Genomic DNA, 14,405 nt, shown 5'->3' with positions numbered 1-14,405 from the left:
TAGATGAAGGTCATTTATTTGAACAAACTTGGTAGCCCTTCATCCCAGTTTGCTTCTGGCCAAATATCATCACCCTAGGCCTTTCAGTTATTAAGAAGAAGTCGTTTAAAGTAAAATATTGACGCCGGACGGACGCCGTACCACGGCATAAGCTCACTTGGCACTTCGTGCCAGGTGAGCTAAAAAGGAGAACCCTTTGGCCAATGATGCTCCAGACCAAATTTGGTCAAAATCTCTTCATCGGTACAAAAGGAGAAGGATCTTTGATGTTTTCCTCTATTTCCCCTATTGGGCCCCACCCATCTGCCCCAAAGAAGGGGGCCCACACACCTCAGTTTATACAAATCTGATTCTTTTGTCCCTAATCATGCTTCAGACTGCATTTGGTTTAAATCCCTTCACTTGTATAGCAGGAGAAAAATTTCCTCTATTTCCCCTATTGGGCCCCGCCCCCAGAGGGGCCACACCCTCCGTTTATACAAACTTGAGTCTCCTTTGTCCAAAGATGCTCTAGGACAAATTTGGTCAAAATCCTTCAATTGGTTGAGAAGAAGATTTACCTATTTGACCTCACCCCTCTGCCCCCAGGGGGACCATACCCACCGTTTATACAAAACTGAGAACCCTTTGGCCAATGATGCTCCAGACCAAATTTGATCAAAATCCTCTGAGCCGTTCAGGACTAGAAGCGTTTAAAAGGAAAAAGACGACGGACGCTGCGGCATTGGAAAAGCTCACTTGGCCCTTCGGGCCAGGTGAGCTAAAAATAGTAACAGTGACCTTGACCTTGACCTAACAACCCTGAAATTCGGACTTGTCCGAGATATTATGGTCCTTTGTATTTGTGTGAAGTTTGAACAAAATCCCTCAAGGAATGAAGCCGCTAGAGCGCTGACAAACTTACACAGACGGATGGAGAGGGAAACTATAGCACCCTCCCCCCGGTTTCACCGGTAGGAGACTAATAACATAAAATATCATGAGAAAAAGATGACCATGACGATGTCTTGCTTGGTATAAAGGTTTTCATTTAAGTTTAAATTGACTAGTTTCGACACATGCGACGTGTCGTCATCAGAACAAACTTTAATACCAAAAGGCAGGCATAAGGTTAAAAATATGGTGCCTTACCTAGTAACAGTAATAACAACGTTTGCTTGATTGACGTAATACATAATGCACAATTAAATGACGTCATCAATAAGGACGAGGGCTGGCTGAAAATGCGGAAATTAATATGCAGTGTTCATCGCACAAGCTTAGATAGCAGTGAAGTCAACACATAAAAAGATAAACAGTCCTATGGATTAAAATAAATAAAGTTGTTACTAATTAAATGCAAAACATGTAGATGTAAACAATATAAATCATCTATAGAATATAGAATAGTTTTAGTATTAGCAATATAAAATATCAAAACTTCAGATCAGTTCTGTTATTTATGAATAATGCAACCATGTGACAGCACTCTAGCCAAATACTTGAATAGTATTAATTGTAATGGGGGACCATTACAGAAGTCCCCTAAACCCCAGCAGCTTATGTTCGCAGTGCCAAAATACACCAATGTATAAAATTTGAGCAAAATCAAACAATATTTAATTTCAACCAATCAGAGGCCGCTGCGGCAGTCTTTGTTGACCGATCGTGAAAAAATGATGTCTTGCACATCAAGACTTATGCCTCAATTTTCAAAGATTGAAGTTTCATTGGAATCCAACATATGGTTTCGGAGAAAACGCGCGGACAAAATTTAAGGCCGAACGAGGAAGAGCAGGAGAAGAGGAAGAATAACAAGAGGCCAAATGGGCCTGTAACGCTCACCTGGTATACATCTCACACTTTAAAGGCAAATTATCAGTATTTATGATTAAAAGTCATTCAAAAGAACCGTTTCTTTTTTTTTTAAATATTTCACCCCTGTGACCTTGAAAGTCGAATAAGGTCATTATGTTGAACAAAATGTATAGCCCTTCATCTCAGGATGCAACTTGCAAAATATCACCACCCTATCCTTTTATTTATGATTAAAAGTCATTCAAAAGAACCTGTTCTTTTTTTTTTAAATATTTCACCCCTGTGACCTTGAAAGTCGAATAAGGTCATTATGTTGAACAAAATGTATAGCCCTTTATCTCAGGATGCAACTTGCAAAATATCACCACCCTATCCTTTTGTTTATTGAATTAAGTCATTTATATGTTTAAACATATTTGACTAAATGTGACCTCGAAAGTGGGTCAAGGTCATAATTTTATGCCTTTTGATCATTCAGAAGTCGTTTGATGTTTTTGACATATTTGACCCCTGTGACCTTGAAAGTAGGTCAAAATTATTTTCATTCTCAAACTTTGTCGGGCTCTATCCTAGGAAGCCACCAGCCAAATATATAAAGACTCTATACCTTTCAGTTCTTCAGAAGAAGTCATTTGAAGAGTTTGACACATTTGACCCCTGTGACCTTGAAAGTAGGTTAAGGTCATTTTCACTCTCAAACTGTATTGGGCTCTATCCCAGGATGCCACCAGCCGAATTTGAAGATTCTATACCTTTCAGTTCTTCCGAAGAAGTTGCTTGAAGCGTATTATTATGACCCTGAGCCTTATGGAATTTGAGAAGATTGTTAAAGTTTTTAACATATTTGACTCCTGTGACCTTGAAAGTAGGTCAAGGTCATTTCAATAACAAACTTTATAGCACTTCATCCCATATACCTACTGGCATAATAGTATGACCCTCAGCCTTATGGAACTTGAGAAGATTGTTAAAGTTTAACATATTTGACCCCTGTGACCTTGAAAGTAGGTCAACGTCATTTTATACCTATACTGGCCAAATATCATAGCCCTAGGCCCTCAAGTTCTTCAGAAGAAGTCGCTCAAAGAAAAAGTTGACGGACAGAAGGAAAGACAGACAGACGCTGCAGTAAGGATTAGGCTCACATGGCCTTTCAGGCCAAGTGAGCTAATAAATGTCAAGGTCATTTATTTGAACAAACTTGGTAGCACTTCATCCCATCATGTTACAGGCCAAATATCATCATCCTGTGACTTTTGGTTAATCAGAAGAAGTTGTTTAATGATTTTGAACATATTTGATCCTGTAATTCAAGGTCATTCATTTGAACAAACTTATTAGCCCTTCATCATAGCATGCTACTGGCCAAATATCAATATCCTTGGACTTTTGGTTATTCAGGGGAAGTTGTTCAGAGCTTTTTTTAGACAATTTACTCCTGTGACCTTGAATATAAGTCAACATCATTCATTTGAACAAACTTAGTAGCCCTTCAACCCAGCTAGGTACTGGAAAAAATAGCATTATCCTGTGCCCTATGGTTATTCAGAAGAAGTGGTTTAAAGATTTTGAACATATTTGACCCCTGTGACCTTGAACATTTGCGAAGGTCATTCATTTGAGCAAACTTGGTAGCCCTTTATCCCAGCAACCTTCTGGCCAAATATCATTGTCCTAGACCTGTTGGTTACTGCTAAGAAGTTATTTAAAGGTTAAAAACATATTTTAGCCCTGTTACATTGAATAAAGATCAAGGTCATTCATTTGAACAAACTTGGAAGCCTTTTATCCCAGCATGCTACAGGCCAATTATCATCATCCTAGGCTGTTTGGTTACTGAGAAGAAGATGTTTAAGCAAAAGGATGACGCCCAACGCTACACCATGGTATTAACTTCTGGCAGGTGAGCTAATAGGTGCATATGATTTTGATTTTCTTCCACAAGGACAGATTCTTCAGAGTTCTTCATACCTATCCTTACAGAAAGTCATATCTTGCATCATTCATTCAGACCTGGATAGTGAAAGACAATGCCGATGAGACTTACCTTGTACTAGGATGATTCCTAAAGTGCCGTCACATGGTTGCATTATTCATAAATAACAGAACTGATCTGAAGTTTTAATATTTTATATTGCTAATACTAAAACTATTCTATATTCTATAGATGATTTATATTGTTTACATCTACATGTTTTGCATTTAATTAGTAACAACTTTATTTATTTTAATCCATAGGACTGTTTTATCTTTTTATGTGTTGACTTCATTGCTATCTTAGCTTGTGCGATGAATACTGAATATTAATTTTCCGCATTTCAGCCAGCCCTCATCCTTATTGATGACGTCATTTAATTGTGCATTATGTATTACGTCATTCAAGCAAACGTTGTTATTACTGTTACCAGGTTAGGCACCGTATTTTTAACCTTATGCCTGCCTTTTTGTATTTAAATTTGTTCTGATGACGATACGCTGCATATGTCAAATGTAGCCAATGTAAACTTGGATTAAAGCCGTTGTACCCAGCACGATGTTGTCGTGGACATCTTTTCTTTTTGATTACTCTTCTATTCATGGCTGGACCCGTGTAGTCCTTGTGGAATCTGTCTGCTGGGTAACACAGAACTTTGTTGAACTCTTTGCACGGATGTTGGATTTCCCACTCCTCGTATTTTATACAATATCATGGTTTATTGGATTACAAATGTAGTCAGTTGCAGGCCTGATTTCACAGGTTTTCATATTACAAAGGGTCTAGTATTGTAAATTTGAATATGAACTTAAGATTATAAATCACATGGAATTTTTTATGAATATTGAATTTATATATTCTCTAAATAAAGAAATATTTAAAACACTGTTTTTTTCCCCTCTAAATAAAGAGACTAAGAAGAGAATGGAAACCAACCTCAGGAGAAAGCCTAGGCTCACTGGAAACCTGATGGTCTATCACAGCTGAGTTCCTTGGAGATGGCTTATGGTACTGGTTTCCAAGGATATCAGACAACTCATGATGATTACGTGGCACATGGTATCCAAAAGGCTTTGAAGAAGCCCCACCCCGGCGTGTAGGCAGACTAGCAGCCCCTGGGTCTGGGGTGGCGTGGATTGGCATGGAAGAGTCCATGGTGCTCATGCCTTGCTGGTGGTTGGTGGAGAAAGGCACTGAGGTATAGCCTGATGAGGAGGGGAAGTAGTGCTGCAGGTTTATTTCTGCAGGCAGCTGGGAGTTACGTAGCGTGGCGGGTTCTGAGGCTGGCGGGGGATGTATCTGAGGACTGAGGGCCTGCAGAGGGGTACTGTGGCCTACAGGTAGGTTGGTGGTGCTGTTCCATTGGTGTGGTAGACTGGCCACACTGCTGTTGATGGTCAAGTTAGGTGTGGAGCCAGAGGGAGACATGGCAGGATACTGGGGGCGGGCAGGCTTGGGGGGTGGCTCCTCGATATCTGACCCGCTCGACCCTATAAAACACAAAGTACCCTTAATAACTCTCCCATCTGGAATTCAATCTCCTTTGGGATTGCAAAGATGAAGATTTTTTTCATGAAAATAAGTTCATTTCTTCTTCCCAAAATTCAAGTGTATAACAATTTGTTGATTTCTTACAAGGTCATAGGAGTATTTTTGAGTTTATGCCTTTTGTGTACTCCCTTATGATAGCGATTTTATCATAACAGCGAAGAGTAGTAAGTTGTAAAATAAACAAGAGGCCCAAGGGCCTTATCGGTCACCTGAGTTATATCAAAGGTACTGGTAGCTTTATTTTATTGTTAGTTTAGATGTGATGTGGAAATCAGCATGTAAACTGAAAATTGAAAAGTGAAATACAATACTTGTCATGTCATCAAAGGATAATTTTTTTTAAATATTGGTAAATGTTCCCTTTTTGGGCCCCGCCCTAGCCCCTGGGAATGGGGCAGGAATTCCAATTTTATAATGTAATACCCTCATCCACCAAAGATAATTCTGACCAAGTTTGAATAATTTTCTACTGAAAATGGATAAAATATACCCAAAAGAGTTATTTCCCTATATAAACTATAGTAACCTTTACCCCCTCCCAAAGGGGGAACGGATGGCTCCTGATGATCTTTTTATTCATGCACTGAAATGGACTGTAGTACCTCTGAGTCTGGAGAAGATTTTTTTTGAAATATTGGTTAATTTTCTCTTCTCTGGCCCCTAGGGTTGGGGTAGGAATCCCAATTTTACAATTTAAAACCATCTTCCGCCAAGGATAATTCTCACCAATTAAGAATAATTTCCTACAGAAAATTGTCAAAATATACCAAAAGTGTTGTTTCCTTATATAAAACTAGAGTAAACTTTACCCCCTCCCCAAGGGAGAACGGATAGCTTGGAGGTCCTGAAATTTTCAATTTAAATAAAGCCCCGGATGATCTTTCCATCCATGCAGTGAAAATGACTGTAGTACCCTCTGAGTCTGGAGAAGAAGATTTTTGAAATATTGGTTAATTTTCCATTTGGGGCCCCACCCTGGCCCCAGGGGTTGGGGTAGGAATCTTTTTTTTACAATTTTGTAGCCTCATCTACCAAGGATGATTCTGACCAAGTTTGAAAACATTCCATCCACTGGTTCTTGAGAAGAAGTTAAAAAATGTAAAAAGTAAAGCTCAGGTGACCTAATTACAAAGAAATCAAATGTGATGGGCAAAATTAACATTTGGTGAAAATCGATTTTAGCGGTGAAGGGCGAAAAATTTGACTGTGCGAAAGTTTCCCGGTATGCAGAATCCCTGTTACTTCTGTTAGGAGAAAGTACCAATCCTACTACATTACATATCACTAACACTGAGGTCAGTGTAAGTACCAAAGGTCAAACACAATAGCCAACAAACAGTTCCACACAGGACTGGTGATGATATCCTCTAAAATGTGTCAGTTGCATTTATCATTGGAACCTGATAATCTAACAGTAGGATAGAAAGATCTGGACTATTTCTGACAATCACAAGTTATAGTTTTCCTAATAACATTTTAGTTGGTAGTTTTCCTTATAGGATGCATAACAGAAAATTAAATATGTATGTCTACATACTATGCATTCGGACTTAGTTTTGTATCTTCTATCAATATTTTCCTGTTTAAAAACATCAAAATCAACTTAAATATGATAATTCATGCACAACAGATATTTTTCTCACATGCATCACAGGGTGATCCCATTGTTGCTAGTGAAGAGATAACTCTTTCTCACACAGGGTAGGGGAAAACAGCTGACACGCGCTATGACGTCATAATGATGAATTGTCAATGTGACGTCATTGTATTGTTTCCGTGATGTCATACGATTGTTGTGAATTTGGAATCATCTGTCTCAATCCTAGGGCTTTGGCAGAAGAATCAGTTCGATGTTTATTTTGACTCAAATTTGATTAGTTGTAAGTATGTGAGAAAAATAATCAAACATGGGTCTGTTCCATAGACAGTGATATCTCAACCCTCGGATTGAGATATCCCTGTCCACGGAATAGACCCATGTAAGACTCTATTAGTCCAATTCTAAATCTTTTCAATCAAATTATGGTGGCCTAGATAGTAACTCTCCAATAACTTCATCTTTGGCTGACTAGCACAGTATTCATAGTAGCCCCATCAGCAGTGGTCAAAGTGTCTGGGTTCACATGATTTATTACCAATCCAGCCTGATGACCAGCTTACCTATAGGGTAAACTACTAAATTCTCACTTTCTTTTTTAAATTCTAAAAACAGAATGCAAGCTTTGTTACCTGGTTGTGATCCGTGAGCATTAGATATGGAGTTCTGCAGGGAGAGTTTTAAACTTGGCCTCTTTTGGCTTTGCCTTGTGACAGATTGTCTCAACATCATCAAAATTGTCTAACACATCCACATCTATGTTTGTTTGTACTTTTGATGCCTTAAGTATCCAATAACTGTACAGATATTTTCGTACATAGATCACACAAAATGTTAGTTACTTGTCAATGACACATTAATAAGGAATGTAGGTATTTAAATAATAGAACTTCCCAACTGATTGAAATGAACTGTTGTTTCTATATTAATGTCAATCACACAACAATAAAGACTACAACAAACTTGTCCCAACTGAATATAACATTATCCAACTTTTCATCCTGCGTTATGCTCTCTTTATCACAGATATGTTTCTAAATAAAATCACACATGTGTGTTGTCCAAAGTCATGCTGTCCTGTGTCTGACCACACCTTTACCTGTAGGCTGACACCCCCTTCTATTGTGTAATATCCTGTACAGAACTGTACCTGCTATCCATGCTGTACACAAGTGAACAGTAACATCCATACGCTGTAAGTAACTGTAAATTGACACTCTTAAGGATTTCCTGTCCATGTGTGTATGACAGTCAATAAAGACACTCCAATACAAACATTATACATACTCCATGAGATTTCCTGTATCCTCCGGTTATCTCGTCGCATCTCATCCTCCTGTCGACGTCTTTCTTCCTCCAGGATCTCACTGAATCCAATACAAATGTTGATCATTAAACAGAATAAGATATTTATTCAAGAATACAAATACTTTTCTCCTTACACTTTGCACTGTGGAAATATTTCTGTGAAATCTACACAAATAAATCAGGATAATTTTGGTTTAAGTTAATTTTATCCAGATATTGTTTCTACTATAGCAATATTAAACAAGTATTTTGTGGTGAGATGTTGAGTTCAGATATTATTTCTACTATAGCAATATCAAACAAGTATTTTGTGGGGAGATGTTGAGTTACACTTCCAATACAACTGGGAGATGTTGAGTTCAGGTAATATTTCTACTATAGCAATATCTAACAAGTATTTTGTGGTGAGATGTTGAGTTCAGGTATTATTTCTACTATAGCAATATCTAACAAGTATTTTGTGGTGAGATGTTGAGTTATACTTCCAATACAACTGGGTGATGTTGAGTTCAGATATTATTTCTACTATAGCAATATTAAACAAGTATTTTGTGTTGAGATGCTGAGTTACGCTACCAATACAATTGGGAGATGTTGAGTTCAGGTATTATTTCTACTATAGCAATATTAAACAAGTATTTTGTGGAGAGATGTTGAGTTACACTACCAATACAACTGGGAGGGAGATGTTGAGTTCAGGTATTATTTCTACTTTAGCAATATCTAACAAGTATTTTGTTGTGAGATGTTGAGTTCAGGTATTATTTCTACTATAGCAATATTAAACAACTATTTTGTGGTGAGATGTTGAGTTCATGTATTATTTCTACTATAGCAATATCAAACGAGTATTTTGTGGTGAGATGTTGAGTTATACTTCCAATACAACTGGGTGATGTTGAGTTCAGATATTATTTCTACTATAGCAATATTAAAAAAGTATTTTGTGGTGAGTTGTTGGGTTACACTACCAATACAACTGGGAGGGAGATGTTGAGTTCAGGTATTATTTCTACTATAGCAATATCAAACGAGTATTTTGTGGTGAGATGTTGAGTTATACTTCCAATACAACTGGGAGATGTTGAGCTCAGGTAATATTTCTACTATAGCAATATCTAACAAGTATTTTGTTGTGAGATGTTGAGTTCAGGTATTATTTCTTCAATAGCAATATCAAACAAGTATTTTGTGGTGGGATGTTGAGTTCAGATATTATTTCTACTATAGCGATATCAAACAAGTATTTTGTGGTGAGATGTTAAGTTCAGATATTATTTCTACTATAGCAATATTAAACAAGTATTTTGTAGTGAGATGTTGAGTTACACTACCAATACAACTGGGAGATGTTGAGTTCAGGGATTATTTCTACTATAGCAATATCAAACGAGTATTTTGTGGTGAGATGTTGAGTTATACTTCCAATACAACTGGGTGATGTTGAGTTCAGATATTATTTCTACTATAGCAATATTAAACAACTATTTTGTGGTGAGATGTTGAGTTACTCTTCCAATACAACTGGGAGATGTTGAGCTCAGGTAATATTTCTACTATAGCAATATCTAACAAGGATTTTGTGGTGAGATGTTGAGTTACTCTTCCAATACAACTGGGAGATGTTGAGCTCAGGTAATATTTCTACTATAGCAATATCTAACAAGGATTTTGTGGTGAGATGTTGAGTTCATGTATTATTTCTACTATAGCAATATCAAACGAGTATTTTGTGGTGAGATGTTGAGTTACACTTCCAATACAGCTGGGAGATGTTGAGTTCAGGTATTATTTCTACTTTAGCAATATCTAACAAGTATTTTGTGGTGAGATGTTAAGTTCAGATATTATTTCTACTATAGCAATATTAAAAAAGTATTTTGTGGTGAGTTGTTGGGTTACACTACCAATACAACTGGGAGGGAGATGTTGAGTTCAGGTATTATTTCCACTATAGCAATATTAAACAAGTATTTTGTGGTGAGATGTATAGCAATATCAAACAAGTATTTTGTGCTGAGATGTTGAGTTACACTTCCAATACAGCTGGGAGATGTTGAGTTCAGGTATTATTTCCACTATAGCAATATTAAACAAGTATTTTGTGTTGAGATGCTGAGTTACGCTACCAATACAATTGGGAGATGTTGAGTTCAGATATTATTTCTGCTATAGCAATATCAAACAAGTATTTTGTGGTGAGATGTTGAGTCCTGGTATTATTTGTACTACAGTACATTTCACTTAATATCACGTCCGTTAATGTCACTTTTCGGTTATTATCATGTTTTTCTGATGCACCGTTTTTCCTGCTATATAATCTATGCAATTCAATTCTTTTATTATCACCTGATTTTATGTCGATTTCTATTAATATCACTTTATTTTGGCCACAGTCACAAAAAAAATACAGGTAAATGGGGGTAATGATTCATGATAAATACCCCCGGGGACCTTCTGTCACACCTGGACGCGTTATGTAAACATCGCCGCGCCCTAACGGGGTATGTTTTACACCTGGCTGACTGTCAAACAATAGGTTACACCTGGCTGACTGTTAAACAATAGGTTGACCTTACAAACTTGTTAACAGGATATTCACCTGTGGTTGGGTAAGCCAGGACAGTCTTACATCTGTAAACTTTTCTAATGCCAAGTGTACATGTGATGTAATCTTTCAACTAACATGCATGTGTACTATCTTCCATTTCAGCTCGTCTCCAGATTGAATAAATTTACGTTGTCGTGAAGTAGGCATACAAGTGGATGGTCTTCCGTAAAATATGACGAATGTTGGTTGAGATTAAAATAAAGAGTGTCTTTCAAACAATAAGTTTCTTAAATTATTTAAGTTTGACCAAGGTTCACGTACAATACGAAAAAATTGTCTTCGTTTTGAATCTCAAATAACCCACATACGACGCCGACATGGTGTTGTCGTAATTCAACTGTATGCTGCTGGTGTAAAATCATGATCTGCGAGAATTTATTCATTGCAAAATTATGACCTATGTTTAATTACACTTTCCAAATGTCGATGTAATAAAGAGATTACCTTTTGTGTTATCATTTATTGTTCAAACAATCGTAACAGGAGGTTACATTTTTCACTTCCCTCGTTTACGGCTGGGTTTACCCGATTACATAACACAGCATCTGATTGCCTGGTGTTCTTGTTTGCATATTGAGGTCATCCAATGAAATGCTACGTTTCAAAGGTAAAAGGTCACCGTACGATAGCAGTATTTAACATAGACACTCGCAGAAAACGATGTCACACTTGCAGCAAATATCTAAAGAAATTAAACTATAAAAATATGTAACTAGCGAAAGAACAGTATATATATCAAGATAAATGTAAATATTTACCAAGTCTCATGTTTACAATTGAATTTGATGCAGAATACCAGCCAAACACTTGTATGCCTTCATCACTACTGCAGTAAACAATCATAGTTACGATCGTACTGATCGTCATTTTGCTACTAACTATATGAAATGTAACTGCATACTGAAATAAATTACAAAGAATATATGTATTTTTATACTTATTTACGCATACTATATTTCAACTAGAGTAAAGAACAAGATTAGTTACAAAATATCTTCATTTTACAATCTTCTTCGTAGAGCCACAACACTTAGGCAGTTGACTAAGTTCACTTCCGGTTTTGAGGGATGAAAAACGCCAGAAAATACATATTCTGTTTATGTCATGTTTCGGTTAATATAATGTTTTCCGCTGACAAATGGGAAGTGATATTAAGCGGAATCTACTGTATAGCAATATCAAACAAGTATTTTGTGGTGAGATGTTGAGTCCTGGTATTATTTCTACTATAGCAATATCAAACAAATATTTTGTGACGAGATATTCGAGTTACACTATCACTAAGCTGCTGGCTTATATGTAAATACTACTACTATGTGGCCTGTTTGGTCATTGTACAATAAATATACACACACTTGTAAGCAAAATGTCGTTCCTTTTCCTCGATGATTCATACTTCCGACAGCTTAAGGCTGTCCCTTAGCAGCATTGTTGTAACAAGTGGTCTGGCCTCTAAATAACCCGTTACTTAACTCGGTCTTGATACGTTAACAACCATACTTGCAATCATCAACTTCCCTGTACTTCTATTTAAACAAATAAGGTAAACATTTAAGATCTCCCCTCAATTCTTTATGATTTTTTTCTGTAACTTGATTTGATAATCTTCATTCAAACCTTCCATTCTTTTTATCAGTCATATAACAATTGAAAATCATAGGTTTGTAACTTTGTATAAAAGAGATCCCAGAGGGATCTTTGTGCCCACCATCATACTATCTTCATTGGTTCTGTGTCCATTCAATCTTTTCTCTTCTTTTCTCTTATATGTTTGATCGGTTTGCATGTCTGCCATTTTAATCAGTCTGTTGATCAACCTCAAAATTAAACATGCACAGCTGAGGACCAAGGGAAACCAACATATCAATTTTGAGAAAGATTCCTCCAGTCTTCTGATAAATAGTGATAACAAACTTTAACAAGATGGCTGCCTGTCAGCATCTTAGTTTTCAGATCAGGCCAAAAATTTGATATGCATACCAAGAGGAAATTATGTGAAATTTGAGAAAGATCCCTCTAATACTTTTTGAGCAATATAGAACTAACAAACGTTTTACTCCCAAACTCAATATGCCCACCTGCTGGCCTCTTGGTTTTCCAATCATCTCCAAAATTTGAAATGCATAACTATAGGAACCATGGGAAACCTTTATGTGGAATTTGAGAAAGACCCCTCTAATTTCCCTATTGGGCCCCGCAACTCTCAGCCCCCGGGGGTCCAAACCCACTGTTGATACAAAGTTTAGTCCCCTTTGCCCAAGGATGCTCCAGACTAAATTAGGATAAAATCTCTTAATCCCTACAGTAGAAGGAGGATTTTAAAGGTTTTACCTCTTTTTCCCCTATTTGGCTGCTCCTCTGCTCCCAGGGGGGTCACACCAACCATTTATACAATATGGAGTCCCCTTGGCCAAAGGATGCTCCAGACTAAATTAGGATAAAATCTCATAATCCCTACAGTAAAAGAAGGTTTTTATAGGTTTTACCTCTATTTCCCCTATTGGGCCCTGCCCCTCTGCTCCCAGGGATACAGCATCATTATACAAAGTGAATTCCCCTTGGCCCAAGGAAGCTCCAGACCAAATTTAGTGAAAATCTACTTGGGCGTTCAGGACAAGTACCGTTTTAAAGAAAAAGTTGCAGACGGACGCTGCGGTATGGCATCAGCTCAACAACAAAAAAAGGGTCAGAAAGAAACAGAATGCCTTGATGCACAACTTCAGGTGGTAGTTATCATATCTGGAAAGTTTCGATGAAATTGATCCATAACTTTAGAAGGAGTTGTCTGGACAAAAAGTTTCAGGATTTGTTCAACAAAGGGCCATAACTTCGTCAAAAAGTGTCAGAATGAAAACAAGAGGCCCAAGGGCCTTAGCGGTCACCTGAGTTATATCATAGATACTGGTAGCTTTATTTTATTGTTTAGATGTGATGTGGAAATCAGCATGTAAACTAAGTGAAATACAATACTTGTCATGTCATCAATGGATAAGAATTTGAAAATATTGGTAAATGTTTCCTTTGGGGCCCCGCTCTAGCCCCTGGGGATGGGGCAGGAATCCTAATTTTACAAAGTAAAACTCTCATTTACCCAAGATGATTCTGACTAAGTTTGAGCAATTTTCTGCTGAAAATATATAAAATATATACCGAAAAGTGTTATTTCCCTATATAAACTATATTAAACGTTAACCCCTCCCCAAGGGAGAACGGATAGCTCGGGGTCCTGATATTTTCAATTTAAATAAAGCCCCTGATGATCTTTCTTTCCACGTAAAGAAAATCACTGTAGTACCTCTGAGTCTGGAGAAGAAGATTTTTGAAATATTGATTAATTTTCCCTTTGGGGCCCCGCCCTGGCCCCAGGGGTCGGGGTAGGAATCTCAATTTTACAATTTGAAACCATCTACCTCCAAGGATAATTCTCACCAAGTAAAAATAATTTCCTACAGAAAGTTGTCAAAATATACCCAAAAGTGTTATTTCCCTATATAAACTATAGTAAACTTTACCCCCTCCCCAAGGGAGAACGGATAGCTCGGGGGTCCTGAAATTTACAATTTAAG

General features: G+C 37.2%; 1 protein-coding gene across 8 annotated transcripts in view; it reads right to left on the bottom strand.

The window, feature by feature from the left end:
* Positions 1-14,405, bottom strand: part of LOC110443300 (focal adhesion kinase 1-like) — a 175,113-nt gene that overhangs the window by 18,698 nt on the left and 142,010 nt on the right. For all 8 annotated transcript variants that reach the window (XM_021487482.1, XM_021487499.1, XM_021487448.1 and 5 more), the window contains 2 exons: positions 8,208-8,287; positions 4,709-5,262 (listed from right to left, as the gene is read on the bottom strand). In XM_021487482.1, coding sequence (XP_021343157.1) covers positions 4,709-5,262; positions 8,208-8,287 — 634 coding nt within the window. The remainder of the gene's footprint in view (positions 1-4,708; positions 5,263-8,207; positions 8,288-14,405) is intronic.

The sequence above is a fragment of the Mizuhopecten yessoensis genome, unplaced genomic scaffold (assembly GCF_002113885.1).
Source record: "Mizuhopecten yessoensis strain PY_sf001 unplaced genomic scaffold, ASM211388v2 scaffold1957, whole genome shotgun sequence".
In the NCBI taxonomy this organism is placed as follows: domain Eukaryota; kingdom Metazoa; phylum Mollusca; class Bivalvia; order Pectinida; family Pectinidae; genus Mizuhopecten; species Mizuhopecten yessoensis.
This window is presented reverse-complemented; position numbering and strand designations above follow the sequence as displayed.